The sequence below is a fragment of the Danio rerio genome, chromosome 5, assembly GCF_052040795.2.
Source record: "Danio rerio strain M-AB ecotype USA chromosome 5, GRCz13ab, whole genome shotgun sequence".
In the NCBI taxonomy this organism is placed as follows: domain Eukaryota; kingdom Metazoa; phylum Chordata; class Actinopteri; order Cypriniformes; family Danionidae; genus Danio; species Danio rerio.
Genome location: NC_141025.1, coordinates 68,727,089 through 68,747,571, shown reverse-complemented (window position 1 = coordinate 68,747,571; position 20,483 = coordinate 68,727,089). Strand labels below are relative to the sequence as shown.

The window sequence follows — 20,483 nt, the reverse complement described above, 5'->3', positions numbered from 1 at the left end:
TTAGCAGTCAGAATAAATAAAAAAGTGTGCACTTCATTTAAATAATCATATCGCATTATGATTACGGCAAGCGTTTGAAACTTTTTTCTTTCATAGCGAACCCACCGTTGTGCATGAAAATAAATGTTTACAATGTCAGTATAACTACTCTAGCCTATATATTGTTGAATATAATCTGGTAATGGCAAATGTCTGATTTTATCAGTGAATAAAATTGTCTAATATGACAGATTGCAAGCATATCTCTCAAACATAAAAATTCAACATCAGAATTATAAGTAGAATAGAATTATTTATAAAACCAGTAGACCTACACATAATATTATTATCGATGTTGTGCCATAAGTTTGTTTTTACCATACCTTAATTTTACATATACAGAATCGTGAGAAAATCTTGATCTTGATTTTTATTTTAAGCAAAAAAAAAAGAAAAAAAATTGTGATTCTCATTTTAGCCAGAATCGTGCAGCTCTACTGTTGTCCTAAAAAAAAAAAAAAAAAAGTCATATAACAGAAAACTTTGGCGATTTTAAAATCTTGACTTTTCCAAACCGCGGTTTTTACTTGAAAACGGTTATCTTCTCATGTCTAATGGCTACCGGTTTAACATTTTTCAAAATATCTTCTTTTTTGTTGAACAGAAGAACGAAGCTTTCTATTAAGTTGAGTTTGAGTAAATGAGCAATTATTTTGATGACCTATCACTTTAAATTAAAGATGTTTCAAAATGTTGATGCTGGGATTGTTTGTAAACCGTTGTAGCTCTTCTTACCCATGCATGGGTCCGGACTGAGGGCCGCTGTTGGTCATGCTATCGAAAAGGTTGCTCATGCGGGGATCTTGAGCGCTCTGCTCTGCTGTACTGAAGTGATAATGCATCACCTTGTCCAAAATGCTGTGAGGAATGCCACCACCACGGTCCGAGATCCTGAAAAAATGAGTTGAACATCAGTTTCATCTGTATTCAGTTTTTAAAATATTTATTCTCTGATAACTTTACCTGCAAAACCACCTGAATTTCTGCTTGTCGTCATTATGTTTGGTTGTAGCAATAATTTTAGACTAATAGTTAATAAAGATATCTGTTTATTATTATTATGGATTATATCCGACCAATATTTAGCAGCAATAATTAATCAGTGAATTAGTTTTCACTGGATAAGCATAATTTGAACATCATTTTGAAGCAAATTTTTAAAAAATTAAGTAAAACTTAGACTAAGATAATTTTTTTAAAGATTTATTTTTGGCCTTTTTGCCTCAATTAGAAAGGGCAGTAATGACACAGGAAGCGAAGTTGGAGAGAGAGGGTGGGGGGGTAGGGATGGGAAATGTCCTCAAGCCGGGATTCGAACTCAGGACGCCTTGACGTGCTACTGCACCATAAGTTGACACGCTAACCTCTAGGCTATTCCGATGACTAAATTGTTAGATATTTTAGTTGCCATTTTATTTTGTTCCAAATGCTCGATAGACTCAAGTTTCCAAACTAACGTGAAGCAAGTCTTTTAAAAGTTTGCAATGAGTAAAAAAACAAAAAACAAAAAAACAAACACATTTACATTATGTGCATTTTAATCAAGTTGTAAAAGCATCTGAATGTAGTATTGGTAACCTAGCAACAAACAGTAAATGGTCACATGGGTGTAATGTTTGCTATGTCAGAGTTTAAGGCTGATTTTACTTCTGCATTAAGCGCATACGTATGCTCCGGCGCAGCCTTCGCACAGTTGCATAACCCTTGCCGAGGCTGACATGCACCTCTCAAAAGATGTAACTACACGTCGCAGTGATGTGTAGCACAAGCTTTGAGATTGGTCAGCTTTGTAGCAGTGACCAGTGTGGGCGGGACAGAGAGCCGCACAAACCTGTTGGAGCAAGTGTTTACATGCGTCAAGTCCCATGAAGTAACTCTAAAACAAAACTCTCAAGCTCAATTCCTGGAGGGCCGCAGCTTTGCATAGGCTAGCTACAACCACCTCCAGCTCACACCTGCTTAGTGGTCTGTAGTAGTTTTGAACACCTTGATTAGTTAGATCATCTGTGTTTGATTAGGGTTGGAGCAAAACTGTGCAGAGCTGCCGCCCTCCAGGAATCGAGTTTGAGACCTATGCTCTAGATGGAAACTGTCGTTTTGTGGTTACATTATGATTAATATTGTTGCACGTCTGCTAGTTCCTGCCTCAGGATTAGCGAGTTTTAGCTACTTGTACATCAAGCTAGGTCAGAAAAAACAGAACGCCTGCGAAGAAACTCGACACAGAGGAATATAAAAAACCCAATGCCAGCAAGCGTTTCGAAAGTGTTATTGCAGAGCAACACAAACAGCATGCAGAAGTATAAATACATGGCTACACGCAAGGCAGGCACCGTGGGTCATTTCCATCTCCTATTTTTCACAATAACTTTTCTTTTTTTGCACAAGCCTAAAACCACCTCAAAATGAGTGAAAACTTTTTGCAGATTAAGCAATTTTGATTTAAAATTTGGCATTTTGATTACTCGTATCTCATGTGATACCTTAAAATGAGCATTATCCCAGGGTGATGGACTCCCAGCTGATAAGGCTGCATTTATTTGCATCAAAATCAACTACTTTTAAAAGTTACTAAACACTGAGATTACAAAATAATATATAATATACATTTTTATTTGAGGGAGGACGAAGCTGAATCTGAGCCATTTGTCCAGTCTTCAGTGGAGCTTAATGAAAATGACTTGTTATTATAAATGTTAAATACGTTTATTATAGTATATCATATTTTTTGGACTTTACCGTCATTTTCAATCAACTTAATGTGTTATTTCTGAATAAAACATTTCTTTCTTTTCAACTGACCCCAAACCTACAGAAATACTGTATATATACACACACTTATAATATCATAGTAACTGTTTTTTTTGTTGATACTAAAAACAAAATTATTTTTCAAAAACCTTTCAACCTTCTTCTAAAATTGTGTAAACATCAAATAAAGCATGAATTTACATTGGAGCAAAAACAGAAACAGAAAGGACTTTGCTTCCTTTCTCCAAATGCCAAAAAAGAACAGACAGCAAGGAGCACTAAGGTTCATGCTTTCAATTTATGGTAAAATAAACATGATCCACGGGTAAATTTGCTCAGTGTGGACAGAGGTTTGTCCACCGCGGGATAATGGACCTGCACTCCGCATGACGAACTCTCTGTGCAAACAACAGCTCAAATGTCAAACAACCGAATGCTTTACTGTAGATGTTGATGCTTAAACATGTTGTTCGGCTTTCCAGGAAAAAGCCTTATATTTCATTGTTGAATTCACCGACGATCAACCACACCTTAATGCCTACGTTAGTAACCTGCCCGCACCCAGGGCAAAAAATAAATCAATTCTCCCACTGCTGATTACAGTATTTCTTTTGTGCCATAATTGGGCCACAGGCAAGTCATTTTTATCACCCACAAACTGTTTTTACAAAAATTATAAATTTTACATCGCTTTTCTACATCGATGCATAAGTGACCGCATGGGCATCGCCGACAAAGAGCGCAGGTTTACATGCATGGAAATGTATTATCTCCCTTCCTGTTAAATTTGATCTAATCCATGTCCTGAAACACACCCCCTATCCTGCTTTCACTTCTAATTCTGACTGAGGGAGTGATTCGTTTGTGAATGAATCTCCATTATAAACGACTCATGTGAACCATCGATATCCCAACGTCTCAATGTGCATATTCACCTTTATGATCTAGATCAGGGGTCTCAAACTCGCGGGCCATTTGCGGCCCTCAGTGCAATATTTTGTGGCCCGCGCCGACCGCTGTACACTGACCGAATCAGCGGAGTGGGGAGAGAGAGCGCTCCCGCTCCGCTGATTCTATCCGTACACAGCGCGCTTGTCACTCAATGTGCGTTCTGATCAGCTGTGTTGTCGCGCCTACTGAAGGGCGGGACCGAGGGTGTGTCGCGTCGCGGGGGCACTTTTGATCATTTTGGAAGGGCACTTTCTATGCAAGACTAAAAAGGGCGTGTGCTCTGCACAGGTTGAGCCCTATGTGTGCACGTGCCTGAGATTGTGTTGATATTATAGGTAGATACAGACTGGTACAGACTGATGTGACTGGAGTGGGGTGGGGGTGTTTTATTCATACATATATACGCCTTTTTTTAGGTGAGGGAATGGAAGTTTTGAGTGAGTTCCCCCACTTTTTTCCCTAGGACTTCAATAAGTCAAAGTACATGTCTAGACTTAATGATGATTATCTTCAAGCCATACTGAGGGTCTCAACTGCTTCCGCTCTAAAGCCAAATGTGGTTCAGATTTGTGAGAAGAAGCGCTGTCAAGTCTCTGGCAGCAAGAAGTAGGCAAAAGATGCCATGTTCAGAAGAACTGTTCATAATCTTCACTCAATGTTCTATTAATGTTCAGGACACTTCATGTTCAGAAGAAATAATTAAAACTGTTAATAATGACACTTGAGGACTTTTTTTTGTGAAATCCCTTATGCGGCCCAGCCTCACCCAGACTTTGCCTCCTGCGGCCCCCAGGTAAATTGAGTTTGAGACCCCTGATCTAGATGGTATATAACATTTGTAATATTTAATCTTTTAGGGTGGACCGTATGCACACTGAGGCGCAGGTACTGTTATGTTTTCAGACACCCTTATAAGTTACTTCAAAAACTAGCCGTTACTTCACTTGGCTGACAATGATACTAGCACCGCAGCATCTTGTTGTTATATTTCATTTACATTGTTTTGCTAATTTTATTCAACAAACCTAGCATAGTATTTAGTGTAAGTTGGTGCTACTTTGCTTTATGGTAAATGCAGCAAGTAACTGTATTATCATTAATAACGTTACTTGTTGAGCACAAAAGTTCGTAACATTCAATCATTCATTCATTTATTCATTCATTCATTTTCTTGTCAGCTTAGTCCCTTTATTAATGAACCGCCAACTTATCCAGCATGTTTTTGTGCAGCGGATGCCCTTCCAGCCGCAACCTATCTCTGGGAAAAAGTTCGTAACATACAAAAACTTAAAAAGAAAAACAAAATCTTACCTATGAAATGTTCTGCCTCTTTGCTTTTTTTTTTTTTTTTTTTTACACATGTACACACAGCAAAGGTCCAGCATTTTCAGATTGGCTTAAGCCTTGACTATTGCGGTTGAATAACTGTTGTCCTGGGAGCGCTGTAAAAATGTTGCAGCGATATTGATGGATGCTTAGATATATACACTAGATATCGCATATGGGACCTATGTTAAATTGACACATTTAGCCATTTCAGAAACAGTAGCAAAGGTTGTTTTTCATGTTGCACTTTAGAAACTCAGTATTGAATATTTATTTTTTAAAATGTTATTCAGTTGAATATTTAATAATTTTATAAAAAGAATCAGAAGGCGACGCAGCAGCGCAGTAGGTAGTGCTGTCGCCTCAAATCAAGAAGGTCGCTGGTTCGAGCCTCAGCTCAGTTGTGTGGAGTTTGCATGTTCTCCCTGCGTTCGAGTGGGTTTCCTCCGGGTGCTCCGGTTTCCCCCACAGTCCAAAAGACATGCGGTACAAGTGAATTGGGTAGGCTAAATTGTCTGTAGTGTTTGAGTGTGTGTGTGTGAATGTTTCCCAGAGATGGGTTGCTGCTGGAAGGGCATCCGCTGAGTAAAAACGTGCTGGATAAGTTGGCGATTCATTCCGAAAAAAATAAATAAATAAATGGTTTGATCTGTGAGATTTGTGATCCGTTGTGATCTTATGTAGTTTGAAATCAGATTCAAGACAGATTTTCGATTGTGTTCTAGTGTGAATTGTAATATTTTCTCACTTTTTTAAAATTTTTTTCACTTGTATTATTATGCAAGTTACATGACAAAGTTAGGTAACATTGTGGCATTAGCACTGGTTTAAAGACTCACCTTATGACAAAGTCAGTGTCATTGTTGGCAATTGTGACCACCACATCAGGCACATTATAAGGGGTGTCCAAGTGACTCTCCATGGTGGCCCTGAAGAACAAAACACTTTCATGAGTAACCTCAATTAAAAATCGGATCAGAACAAGAGCACATGATAAGAAATGTGTGGAGGCATGAAGCAACTTTCAAAGGTCTCATTGAATGCGTAAACAGCTGACTGTGAAAATGCTCTCTAGGCACTGAAGTCTGAACAAAGAAGAAACTTAATAACTAACTTTGATCCAACACAATCAGTCTGAGATTTGTGACAGGAATTTGTCTAATACACAAGAAGCATCTCTATTGGTTGAGGAGAAATTTAATTTCCTTTATAGGTATTCTGAAGCACATCTGCTACTGATTTACATTTACTGACATGGCAAACCATAGCAATTGATAAGAGCATGTACATGATAACAAGAAACAACCTGAACTGTGGTGGCATGGTGGCTAAGTGGTAAGCACTGTAGCCTCACAGCAAGAAGGTCTCTGGTTCGAGTCCTGGCTGGGCCAGTTGGCATTTCCGTGTGGAGTTTGTGTTCTCCCCATGTTCGATGGGGTTTCCTCCGGTTGCCCCGGTTTTCCCAACAGTCAAAAGACATGTGCTATAGGTGAACTGGATGAACTAAATTGGCCATAGTGTATAAGTGCATGGGGATTTCCCAGTACTGGGTTGCGGGCTGGCTAAAGAGCATCCGCTGCACAAAACATATGCTGGAATATTTGGCGGTTCTTTCCACTGTGGCGACCCCTGATAAATAAGAGAAGAAGCCGAAGGAAAATGAATAAATAAAAAACTGGTACTGAGCCACAGTAAAAAAATAATAATAATAATAAAATACAGATTGTTCGAATTGAATAAATCTAAAAAAAAAATAAAATAAAAAAACGTAGATTCGGAAAAATCACTGAATTTCTCCAAGAGCTATTTAAACAGGACAAATACATTTACAATATTCAGCAATATAATGAGACACATACACACCTACAAAACCACGTGTCTAGGCTCTAGTTGAGAACTGTTCATTTTATGGATAGTTAGAAAATTTTATATATGTATGATAAATGCAGGTTTAGGAACAGTTTAATTTCTTAAAATCTTAAATTGTTGGTGTACTTTACCATTGAGCATTTACAGCATTTTAATTTGTACAGTGATATACAGTTTGTGCTTACCTTGTGTGCACAGTTCTCATTCATTAATTTTCCTTTAGCTTAGTCCTTTGAATATTAGGTACTGCTACATCAAAATGAACCACCAACTATTACGGTATATGTTTTTAGCTGTGAATGCCCTTCCAGCCGCAACCCAGTACAGGGAAACACCCATACACTCAAGCACTATGGCCAATTTTGTTAATTCAATTCACTTATAGCCCATGTCTTTGGACTGTGGGGGAAACCGGAGCAGCCAGATGAAATCCAGGTAGACATTCAAACTCCACACAAAAACACCAATTGGCCTAGTCAATACTCGAACCAGCGACCTTCTTGCTGTGAAGTGACAGTTCTAACCACTGAGCCACCATGTCACCAATGTGCAGTTTTATGTCTGCATATGTACGTTTAATTTGTACACATTGCAGAACTCGAACACACAACATATTAAAGTCTCTTTGGTGTTTTACAACATCAATAGTAAAATCAAAATTAAAAAGTAAAGCTTATTTCCATGGATTCTTCATAACATTTGGGGTAATGCAAGCATGTTAAGTCGGCAAAGTATAGAACACTGTTCTAGTGTCATTTCATTTTATTTGATATATTTTAAATGAAAAATGGTCCATATTGTGGCTTTAGGTGCCTCTGAAAGTGTAATAGAAGTTGGTGTCGGAAACTACTGATCTACTGGAACATTCACATAACAACATCTTGAGTACAAAACATTCAGTGAGTGGCAGTTCTGTGGGAGAAAATGCCTTGTTGATGCCAGAGGAGAATGACCAAACTGGTTCAGCAGATAAAAAGACACCAGCGATTCAAATAACAAAACAACTGATTGTAGCAAAGAATGTTTCCAGCACTTTGAGTCTGTGCACGGGACTCAACATGCAAAGTGACCTGCGAGTGATTTTAATGCTATATATAAAATCCCAAATTAATTTTTCACCTGTGAACTGTAACCTTAAGATCAAATTTATGATTAAAACAAATCACATAATTATCTTTAAAAAAAAAAAAAAATATATATATATATATATATATATATATATATATATATATATATATATATATATATATATATATATATATATATATATATATCCTGCTGAAAAATCCAGCTTTAGCTGGTCGACCAGGCTGGTTTTACAGGGGTTAAAAAAAAAATAAAATTATATATATATTATATAAATATATAAATTTATATATATATATATATATATATATATATATATATATATATATATATATATATATATATATATATATATATATATATATATATATATATATATATTTATATATATATATATATAAATTATATATATATATAATTATTTTTTTCAAGGTTTTCACCTTTATTGGTTAGGAAAGTAGAATGTATTAACAGGAAAGTATGGGGAGCAGAGAGAGGGGAAGGATTGGCATAGGACTGTGAGGCGCGAATCGAACTCGGGTCGCCGTGAGCACCCGGGTTCATGTGTCAACACATTAACCACTACACCACTGAACTTGTGATGAATCTATAACAAAAAAAGCAGTGTGCAGCACTAAACATTTCTTGTGTACAAAAAAAAACTACCTAGATACAAACTCTTTATAATGCAGGTATAAACAGGCATACGGTGACATGTATACATTGGGTTAAGTGCTCTGCATTATTATTTGTGGCTTATCTGTAGATTGTTTTTTGATAGCTTGCCCCATTATAAAAAAGCCCGTCTCGTACCACTGAACTTGGAATTTAGCCAGTGTCAGATTACCAGTAACAACAGATGGGTGAACTTGTATGAACGCACATAACATCTACAGAGACAGAGCTGTACTAGGACAGGTGCCAGAACCAGAATTTCAGCTTTCTTATGATCGAACAAGATTTGGATGAGATCACAGGTGTGTCCCATTTAGAGTATGTTACAAGTACACATGCAGAACTCAGTGCCACAAAGATATTACGGGTGGTTTCTGCTATATATGATTGTTAGGGTACTAGGGTTATTTGCAATATACAAAACATAATTTAATTAACATGAATTGTATTTATATTGACACTTATACACTTTCTTTTCAATAGGTTACAGTAAAAAAAGACTGTTGAAATAAAAATAGAAATCCAATATTTTTTACTTTTATACTATTCAGGAGCCATGTGCACCCACTGACAGGTCAAATCTGCCTCCTTCTCTTTTAAGTTCAAAGTGAACTCGAATGCCAAAGCCTTTTAGATATGTATAAAATATATAATATATTGACATACTAAAATTAATAAAATATGCTGCAAATGAAAATTAAATGACAGAAAAGAATGAAAATAAACAAAAAATTATAATGATTACAAGACTAAGACTTAAAAATAATTGAAATAAGGCAAATGCATTGATTAACTAATGGTGTACATATATTATGTAGCCAGTTTATACCAGTTGTTTCGTCCTCTCCCAGTATATAGTAAAGTTTTTCTGAGTCGTTTAGATTAAAGAATTAATTATATATTGTTTCTCTCGCGATTAAAAAAAAGATGATTATTTTTAGGGGTTTTCACCTTCATTGACAGGACAGTGGAGATTAACAGGCAGGAAAAAAAGGGGAGCAAAGAGAGGGGAAGGATAAGCAATGGAAATTGAGCCGGGAATTAAACTCAGGTCGCCGCAAGCACCTGGGTGCTATAATTCAACACACTAACCACTAGGTCATTGGCGCCAACGTCTCTCGCGATTTTTTTAAGTCCCAAAAAGGCACGTACCTGTGGGTCTGCAGAGCACGTGAGACAAAACAGGTAAACGAGAGGTTTTCCACTACTTGATTGATCGCGAATGTTTGGTTTCATTGGACAGATATGGAGAAAAAAAAAAAGTGTAAAAGGATGATAATAACTGTTAATAAAAAAACGTGTCACTAAATATACCTGGGCGGCCTGCCCAAGTAAAGTCTGTGTGTGGAAAACACTGAGCTTAAATATTTAGAAAAAACATAAATACTAAAACTTATTTGATTATTTTTTTACTTTACTTTTACTTTTTTATTTTTTAACCTTATAAATATAGTAAACAAAATACTTGACTTTACACTTTGGATGAACAACAAAATTTCATTGCGTCACATCTCACAGTTTTATGTGGACAGACATTATTATTATTATTACTACTTCTATTATTAATTTTTCCTCAAGGAACTCAAGTTCTCACAGATATAAAATATATCCCAAGTAAGTACCAGGAAAAAGAACTTAAAATATGAAAATTAAAATATATGTAAACATTAAGGAAATTTTACAGTTTTTTTCCCTTCAAAAAATTACAAAACATAAACTCTTACAATTCTTACTGCTATATATATATATATATATATATATATATATATATATATATATATATATATATATATATATATATATATATATATATATATATATATATATATATATATTTATTATAAATAATATTGAAACCAAGGGATTTCCTCTTGTATAAAATATAAAATAATCGACAACTACTTATTTTCTTGTGATGTCTTTAAATACCCCAAATCACAAGTTTGCAGTCAAAGGCCTTAAAAACATTTGCAAATTTTAACCTTTCACTATGTTGCGGTTAAACTCTATCATGGTTGAAATTATGATTATTTGACATGGTTATTAAATATTAATAAATTAATATTAGCAACAAAATGTGGTGCCAGGATGACCATGACCCCTGCTAAAATATTGTGCAGCCCTAACTTGAATTCATAATGCAGTTATTTTCATGAAATAGCTGTAATAATTTTAGTTTCCAGTGTAGGATCCAAAGCATTGGCAGCAGCTAATGAAAATGCTGTTCAGCTAAGTCATTTGAAAGGACATCGCCCCTACATGAATTAAGTGTGGGTCACAGTGACCCAGGTCTGCCATACCATAACCATACTAGATTACAACCAGGAAAACTTCCAAACCCAAATTCCATTCCAGGCTTCTTGCATAACGTGGCAGAATTTTTAAATGACTTGATTTTCCTGGCGTTCCACCAAACGCTATTATGTTGACACAAGGTCACAATAAAATAGCTCCTTCATGCACTGACAGACAGGCAAAAAAAAGCATGTAATTGGGTCATAGTTCATGCAGCAGTTAATATCACGGTATTTTAGCAGCAATGGTTCAATACGAGTAGCTGATTTAACAACAGTCACTATGGTCCAAAAAAAAAGCAACTGCGAATGTGTCTGTCGCGGCAGGATTAAATATCTGAGATTGCATAGTAGAGCAGGAGGGCGTGTTGTGTACATCTCATTGACCTATATGTGAGAGTAATGTTACCTCATGGCGTTCTTCAGCAGTTCAGGCAGGATGTAATCCAGAGGCAGTGGAATGAAGGGAAAGCGGGCTGCCACGTGGCCGTTGATGCGAACACGCGGAGAGTTACCGTACTGATGCTCACAGAGCCGTCTGCAGGGAATAGAGGGGATTAAAACATTAATACTACTGGTACTGTAACAAATACACCATGGCATTAAGATAATCTAAACCAGGGGTGTCAAACTCAGTTCCTGAAGGGCTGCAGTTCTGCACAGTTTAGTTTCAACCCTGCTTCAGCACACTTACTTGTAGGTTTCAAACAAGCCTGAATGACTCAGTTAGTTTGATCAGGTGTGTTTATTTAAGGCTAGAACTAAACTGTGCAGAGCTCCGGCTCTCCAGAAACTGCGATTGACACCTTTGAACTAAACACTTAATATGTTTTGTAAAGAACAGTTACAAATACAGAGAGGAAGGCCCCGTTTACACTAATGCGTTTTAGTTTGAAAACGCATAAGTTTTGCTTACGGTTACGCCAACCGTCCACACTATGCCAGAGTTCTCGAGCGCCGAAAACGGAGCGTTTCGAAAACGCTGGAGAGGCTGTTTTTTATTCTGAAACGCTGCTGCTCCGTCTCAGTTTGGATGATGGAAAACGGAGATATCTGAAAACGGAGGCGGGGCTGCAGACATTCGCCTCTATGATTGGGGCTTTTCCTCAATATTAAGTAGCCCACACACACAGTTCAGTCCTGCATCCTCTCCTTGTAAGTTCAGACTTCTCAAGTTTGATCAAGGCTGCAGTCTCTTCTTCTCAGTTTGATATGGAGAACAGACTATACCGAGGACACGCGTAAATCTTCAAAGGGAACAGTGTACTTTATAACTTCATTCACATCACCTTGGCTACGTTGTTTCACTTTCTCAACAATAAAATGTAAACATGATTTAAGGAACTGCCTATTTTCATTTTAATATTAGCAACTTAACGGACAGCAGACATGTTGAGGCGCCGTGCTGCATACGAGCGTCATCTTCACTGTGTGGATATTTATAACAAAACGGAGCCGATAACAACTGCCTCCTTTCAATTTCAGTGAAAATACGAAACATCCCCTCTCTTTTGCTGATTATCAGTTTTAATAATCGATAATGGCCATTATAAAAGTATAACATACAATAAGTTTATACATTGTAGGAAATAAAGGCAAGCGATCAGTCAATATACAGAATGTAGGCTACGTGGTTACATTAATCATTAACTTATCTTTGCGCTCAGACAAAACACGTTACCCGAGAACAAGTAATAGATTCCAATGACCAAAAGTCGGGGAATATGTCGTTTGATAAAGACAACAAGATGAATGAAATATCCCGCTTAATAAATATAGTGAGATTAGATCCAGCGGGAGATGCTTGATGAGAGGTCCGACCAGCAGAGCTCTCATCTGGGTAGATGGGCTGCAGCGCTTGCCCGAGAGTGTGTGTGTGGTCACGTGATGTGCGTTTTCAGCGTTTTGGTGTGGACGGAGAGCTGTTCAGAAACGCTGGGTAAAACACGAGTATGGTCGCGGAACGTTTTCATTCTAAAACGCCGTTTTCAAACTAAAACGCACTAGTGTAAACGGGGCTGAAATTAGCTTCAAAGGATAAAATACACACCAAACAAACATTCAAAATAAAATCAAAGGTTTAGCCTATTAAAAATCAATGGCCAATACAGAAATTAAATCAATTCCTAAAATCTCGTTCACCTTTATTCACTGGATTTAAATGTTATTTATAGTTATTACAGCTATTTAATGAAAAGCAGTGAATCTCTCATTTTGATCCACTTTGATAACAGATGGGTCCCTTTAAGAATCCACAGATCAAGAATTCAAGCATTCGATTACTTCCCTAACTGTTGTGCTAACTTAAGACAAAACTCTGTGTTTAAAATAAAACGGGCCAGGATTGACATGTTTATATATACAGTTAAAGTCAGAATTATTATCCCCACTGAATTATAAGTCAAGCTATGAAAGCAAATCTTTGCAGGTTTTTTTTTTAGTATTTTATATATAGAAGATTTTGTTATATTACCAAGATAGACAATTGTTTTCCTGAATATCTGTGCATAAGAAAGACTCAAATTTAATATTGAATGACATTTGTATAACAATATTGGAGTTTTTTTTTTTTAAATGTTTTGGCACATATAAAAAATTGGGAACATTTGGGAATCTCAGAATAACACTGGTGTTTTGCTCCTGAATGAATGTTTTGAAATATTTGGTAAACAGTCGACATATTAAATGATACAATGATCAGTTTTGAATAAATCATTTGCATGAATAAACAGTGAATAACTCCTCTACAAAATTTAGGTATAATTTTTACAAGTATCAAGTCAACACTGTAAAAAAAAAAAAAAAAAAAAAAAAAAAAAAAAAAAAAAACTGCTGGGTTCCACACAATCGATTTTTGTTGGAACATGAAGGAATTAAGTTAGCTTATTAGCTTTTACAAATTTAAGTGGATCAAACATAAAAAAACTAAGTTGTGCACAAAACAAACTCAAGAATTGTGTTGTTTCAGCCCATTTTAAATAAGTAGTTTAAACAAACAGCAAACATCATTTTTGAGTGGATACTGCACGTCTCAATTCCCTACAAAAGAAGTTATAAACAATATAATTTTTTTTTAAATGGTGAGAAACAAATTCAATTCTATATAAAACATTTGACTTGACATAAATATCAAAAACTCCGTAACTGCTCACAGAGAAAAAGCACATGCTACTGTTTCTGCCTTTCAAGGTTATGCAAGCACTTGTATGAATTCAATGAATTAATTGCCGCCTTCAACGCTTCACGACGTTTAAAGCCATTTCAGAAATAATTTGACACTAATGAATGAGAGCGTCTCAATTATAGGCATTAAAATCTGGTCTTTGAGGGCGTGCTTTGATCATGCGACTGTGAAGAGGAACAGGGCAGTTCTGCTGACACCGCTTCGGTTAATGGTGGGAGTTTCATAAGACAAGCAGAAGTAGAGCAAACTGAGCTCCACTCAAACAATACAATATCGAAAATGTTTCAGGACTAGAAAAGTTAATCAATAATAAAACTGTTCATAGTTGTGCTCCCGATTACATTTGTGATTTGATATTTATTTCTTCTGCCTCTTGCTGTTCACGCTCTGCCTCTGGTCCTACACTGTTTCTGCTTTGTTGTTTTTTACTTTATTCTTTGTTGTTTTATTTTGGTTTGTAATTTTTCAATGTTTTGTAAGCGCTTTGGGTCTTAAAAAAAAAGCACGTTATAAATGAAATTATTTATTATTATTAATATAATAGCATCATAATACATGCACACTCTCAAAGAACACATCATATTTAATTCTAATCAATAAGGCATTAGAATCAGGATGTGAAAACGTAAATCTCAATTAAATAATAATAAATCTTAACAAAAACGTGCAAGGTAAAAAGTAACAGGCTGCAATATCTGCTACCAGACATATTTTACAAGCACCTACATAAAAATATACTACAGTGATTTATAGTGTATACTATAGTGTTTTTTTAAACCATACTGACTCAAATAGAGATAGAGATGTTGCACAATCAGGTAAAATTTTGCAAGAATTGGTTTTTATTTATGGACATGAGATCTATTGCATCAAAAATGATTGAGGTAATGTCGATGTGTTGTGCAATAAGTCGATATATTGATTATTGTAACAGACATAACTATTACTGGGCAGAATGTGTTGTAAACAGACTCAGATTTTGTCAAAGTCAGTGTGGTGTATATTAAAAAAAATTAGAGAAACTGGTTATGGATCAGAATGGGAATGTGCAGATATAATTGGTCTAAAAATAAGAGACATTGTTTAAAAAAAAAAAAAAAAGCAATGAAAGGGCACATGCACATGAGGCTTTAGTAACAGCACATTCCTCAAGAGCACAAGCATGAAACTCGTGACCACATACTGTACATTGTCTGCCTTGTGACCCAATTCTTTTCAAAAGCATTTATGGGAGGACCAGTCTTTGAGATATGCAGCAAAAACGATCAGAGGCAAACTAAGAGTAAGAAAAACGATGATAAAACAGGAATTTCTTTTTATTTTCAAATTGGATAAAATGTAGCTACTATGAAGTGTCTAGCCGTTTGTTTCCGTTACAACAGAACAAAAAGATAAGGAGAGTTGGGAGGGAAACTTCCTCTTGTCGTTCCTTTGCTTTCTGAGGTCATTAAGATCAGTTTGCACAAGATGATTTATGAGGACAAATTTTATAACACAGAGGTGAGAAAATCCTTTTGGCTGTGTTCAAACTGGTGGTTTGCTTCTATTGGTTCATTTCGTCTAGACCAGGGGTGTCAAACTCCACAGCCCTGCACAGTTTAGCTCAAACCCGGCTTCAACACAATTATTAGCCCTCCTGAATGATTAGCCCCCTTTATATTTTCCTCCAATTTCTGTTAAATGGGATTTTTTTAAAACACATTTCTAAGCATAATAGTTTTAATAACTCATTTCTAGTAACTGATTTATTTTTACAATGACTACAGTAAAAAATATTTTACTAAACATTTATCAAGATACTAGTATTCAGCTTAAAGTGACATTTTACATTTCAGGGTTAACTAGGTTAACTAGGCAAGTCAGTAATTAGACAAATGATTGTATAAAGAATGGTTTGTTCTGTAGACTATCCAAAAAATATTGTTTAAGGAGGCTAATATTATTGACCTTAATTTTTTTTAAATGTTATATTCTAGCCAGATAAAACCAAGACTTTCTCCTGGAAAAAAAGTATTATACAAAAGACTGTGAAAATTTAATTGCTGATAAACAAGTTTGGGAAATCTTAAAAAAAAATAATTAAATAAAATAAAAACTAAAAATAAACTTACAATAGCCCTAAATTCGAAACTTAAAAAAAAAAAAAGCAATTCTCATGCACATCTTGTCAGGCAAGCACGATTCTGTGATCAGTAGTAAATCTCCTCCACTGGGGGCATTCTTGCACTTGGAAAAAAAAAAACAAGAAATTACCCATAGTGGTTCCTAAACAGACAGGTCTTGGATTGGATTCATGTGTCATTCAAACTCCTCTAGAATTTGGAAGTGGACAGAGAGCCTTTTTAGTGGTGTGTGCACCAGGGGTCAGTAGGTAGAGTTTACAGTTAAGCCAGCGAGTTTAGTGATGAATATCTGACCAATTGGTAATCAGCAGTGTGTATACATCATGTATATTAATAATAGTTTGGCTCACTTGGAACCTCATACAGAGTGGTACTAAAAAACGTAAAATAGTGGAAAAGTCACCAAAATTGAGCTGTACCAAAGAGAGCCACACCAGCAGTGGAAAAGCTCAACTTTACTCATATGAGCCACACAGAGCACTAAGACTAGAGTTTGTTTTGACTGAACTAAGCCTGCCAAGTGAGAACACACACTTAGTTCCTGCATACAACCTTTATCAGGAAATCAACATGCTCAGGAGCATCATGAAAATGCAAGTTCCAGTTCCCTTTTTTCAATTAAAAAATTAAAAAAACTTTGATCCAAAACTTTTGTTCCAACGTCGCTCATTCTGTACAACTACATCTCGAAACTTTTTGTAAGCCAGAGATTGTGAACTTGGGTTTTAAAATGGATCCTGAACTAAAGCTTGAAAGCCAAATTCGGTCTGTTGTTTGCTCTAGCTTCTTTCACTTACGACAACTGGCCAAAATTAAGCACGTTTTATCGCACAAGCACTTTGAAACAGTGATCCATGCTTTTATAACCTCCCGCTTGGACTACTGTAATGCCCTTTATTTTGGGGTGAGTCAGTCTTTGATCTCTCGACTGCAACTGGTTCAGAATGCAGCTGCACGTCTTTTAACTGGCACACGCAAATACGAGCACATCACCCCGATTTTATCTGCACTTCACTGGCGGCCCGTGCACTTCAGGATCCATTTTAAGGTACTTTTATTTGTTTTTAAGTGTCTAAATGGTGCACCCCTTTACCTCTCTGAGCTTCTCTGTCCCTACACACCTTATCGTTCGCTCAGGTCAGCCGACCAGCTCCTCCTGGGTGTGCCCAGGACCAGTCGAAAGCTCAGAGGGGATCGGGCTTTTGCTGTGGCTGCACCCAAATTGTGGAATGAGCTGCCGTTGTACATTACTGTACGTTCACACCGAAAGCGGCGAGAGTGTCAAAGTAGCCGGAAGTCATTCATTTTCAATGAGAGCCAGCGGCGATAGGCGGCGATAGGCGGCGATAAGCGGCGAGGAGCAGCGCGGCGCGTCTTCGCCGGCGTGAGCGTCGAGGAGAGTTGAAATGAAGTCAACTTTATGGTAATGAGCTATGACACGGTTCGGCGGCAAGCAATCAGAATAAAGACGTCCATCGCTTGATAGCAGTTCAGAGAACACAGACCAGTGAACTTTGGTTCCGACCACAGTTGTTCCCAAGGGTTTGATTATTGCGGTCGCCGAATTTTCCAATTATTTAAAAAAATTTTCTACAGGAACATGCATTTAATAAGTTACTGGCGAGTTACTGATGTTCATTAATGATATATAAATTTATCTTAAAAAAGCGGGAATCTCACGCGATGTGACAGTACAAAACAGTACTGCTGCTTCAGGATATTTCAGACATATGGACACATATTGGATAAATAGAGCAAAGCCACACCACACGCAACTTGATCTTCCATTGTTGTATGAATTTGATAAGAAGTGCGCAACATTTTCACGCTAGAAACATGTTTTATGCAGGAATGTAACTGATATGCTGCAACGGCTCCTTTAAATATGAGATGAATGTAGCGAGTTTTGACGCTCTCGCCGCAGGAGCTGAAGGCAGAGAGCGTTGTCGCCAGGGCGGCCAGAGCGACCTTGGACGCTCTCGCCGCTTTCGGTGTGAACGTACGGTTAGACAAGCCTCTTCCATCACTGTTTTTAAATCCCTTCTTAAAACCCACCTGTTTAATTAGGCTTTTAGCAGAGCTTGAGATGTTGACATTTTATGTTTATTTATTTGTGTTTTAAAGTTTGTTTTACTCTTTGTTGTCAGCACTTTGGTCAACTGTGTTGTTTTAAAGTGCTTTATGAATAAATTGAATTGAATAATAAAAAAAGGCTTTAAAATGTCACCAAAAGGTTATGCTTATTCACTTGCTGCTTCTTTTTTTTGTTTCATTCATTACCTGCATGCACCAGAAAAATATTTAAATTTCTTAAACCTATACTTATTTTCTTTACAGTAAGACAATATAAATGTATATATCATGTACTACACTTTTTTCTCTCCAAAAATTTCTATTTCTATTACTCTATATGTTTTTTCTTTTAATCTTTAATACAAACAGCTTGAAATCATTGCAGGAGTGAGCAGTTAAAGTAATGTTTACACGTACATCACTCACTGCAAATCATTTCTCTACTGTTGACACATTAAACTCATGTAGCACAAGTAAATACTCTTTTTAAAGAAGGTTTTGCAAATGTTGAACAGTAGTTGGACAGTGACCTTTAACACTTTTCTTGGTAAATTACAAATGAGATCTGGGCTTTGACCCTTAACTTGAGCAAACAGACCAGACATACACAAACACACACACAAGCGGCTGTAAATGGTGCAGACTATGCTGATAACACTGCAAAAAGCTTTTTAATAGCCTCCTAAAACACTCCTCGAGTCTTAAGCACTCATATATGCAAACAGACAGCAGGACTGGCAGATGGCAAACAGAAAGAAACACAAATAAAGACATATACTCACCGAGCAAAATCAACCCATTTCTCGATGATCTTTTTGGGGGATAAGCGGCGGCATATGATCCCTACAAAGTCAGGCTGAAATAGTGCAGAGAAAAAACAAACAGTCAAGAGACAAATCCATATTAGCATCCATAATAGAGCAGAATAGCAGTATAAACGGTTCTACAGCAGAAACGTCCTAACTAGAATGAAATGCAGTTTAAACCATCTATATATGGATCAAATAACGAAAAACAAATTGGATTTCATGCAATATATATTTTTAAACACTCATTTGTATATACAAATAGTGTATGCTCTTTATTTACATTTGTTATTGTCTAATAATTATTATCATACATTTTTACCATGATTTACAGAAAAAACCCACTAATATTTTAAAGAAACAAGTTTACATACCAAAAAGCATAATAATAATAATAATAATAATAATAATGATAATAATAATACTTGATGGCATATTAAGACTATATTTAAAATATTAAAAGACTATCACCCTCAAAATGCACTCTGTGGCTCAGAAAGAATTTGAACATCGTCCTGACTGCCCAAAATATGCAGGAAATCTGTGGCAATGTAAAACATTTTGTGACATTAGTTTCCAAACATCCTATCTGGGTCCAATTAGAACTATTATCCTCAAAGTTTTCCCTTTATTCAGTGATTTGCTCTCAGCTTCAAATGAACAGTAGAATTGTCTTGAACAGTTTAGTGGTGACCAATATGATTAAAATATGGGTTACTGTGAGAAAACACTTTGGGCTAATAAGTCCGTCCACATTAGCACCTAAAGTAAATAATGTATCTTTTCTACAGTCGAATTCTGGTTCTGTTTTTCGTGACTGGTCTTCTAACACCATTAAGGGCTTGATAAAGGTATATTTTTGTCATTTTCAGATTTGTCTGAAAAGTTTCACCTTGCCAAAACTCATATTTTTTCTTTTTTTCAGATGAGACATTTTATACAAAATCAGTTTACTCCGTTTGCTAATCTCCCTCCTGATTCAGAAATGCACACCATTTTTTCCTTTAACCTAGACAGAAAAGGGATAGCCTCTATCATCTATCTGTCAGTAAATTCTTTGAATTCAGACTCCTCTGAATTACCCAAGAATACCTGGGAACAAGAGTTGGGGATCACCATCAGCGAATAGAATGGGATTATTTACTCAATTTTGTACACGGTTCTTTTATATGCTCCAGACACAGTTTAATGCAATGCAAGTTTTTTTTCCCACAGAGCACACTTCACTAATTCCACATTAGCTAAAAAAAATACGCAGGCATATGCCGGTATAAGATTCTGACAGCATGATAACCTTGGACAAAAA

General features: G+C 36.2%; 1 protein-coding gene across 4 annotated transcripts in view; it reads right to left on the bottom strand.

Moving 5' to 3' along the window:
* The window catches only part of bckdk (branched chain keto acid dehydrogenase kinase), a 37,858-nt gene that overhangs the window by 4,350 nt on the left and 13,025 nt on the right, over positions 1 to 20,483 (bottom strand). Inside the window, exons 7-10 of one of the 4 annotated variants that reach the window (XR_015489925.1) lie at positions 19,081 to 19,227; positions 11,401 to 11,667; positions 5,907 to 5,996; positions 775 to 930 (exon numbers count right to left, since the gene is read on the bottom strand). Coding sequence is in view for 1 of the 4 variants with exons in the window: in NM_213060.2 (NP_998225.2) it covers positions 775 to 930; positions 5,907 to 5,996; positions 11,401 to 11,529; positions 19,154 to 19,227 (449 nt within the window). In the remaining 3 variants the exon portion in view is untranslated. 4 annotated transcript variants of the gene reach the window in all.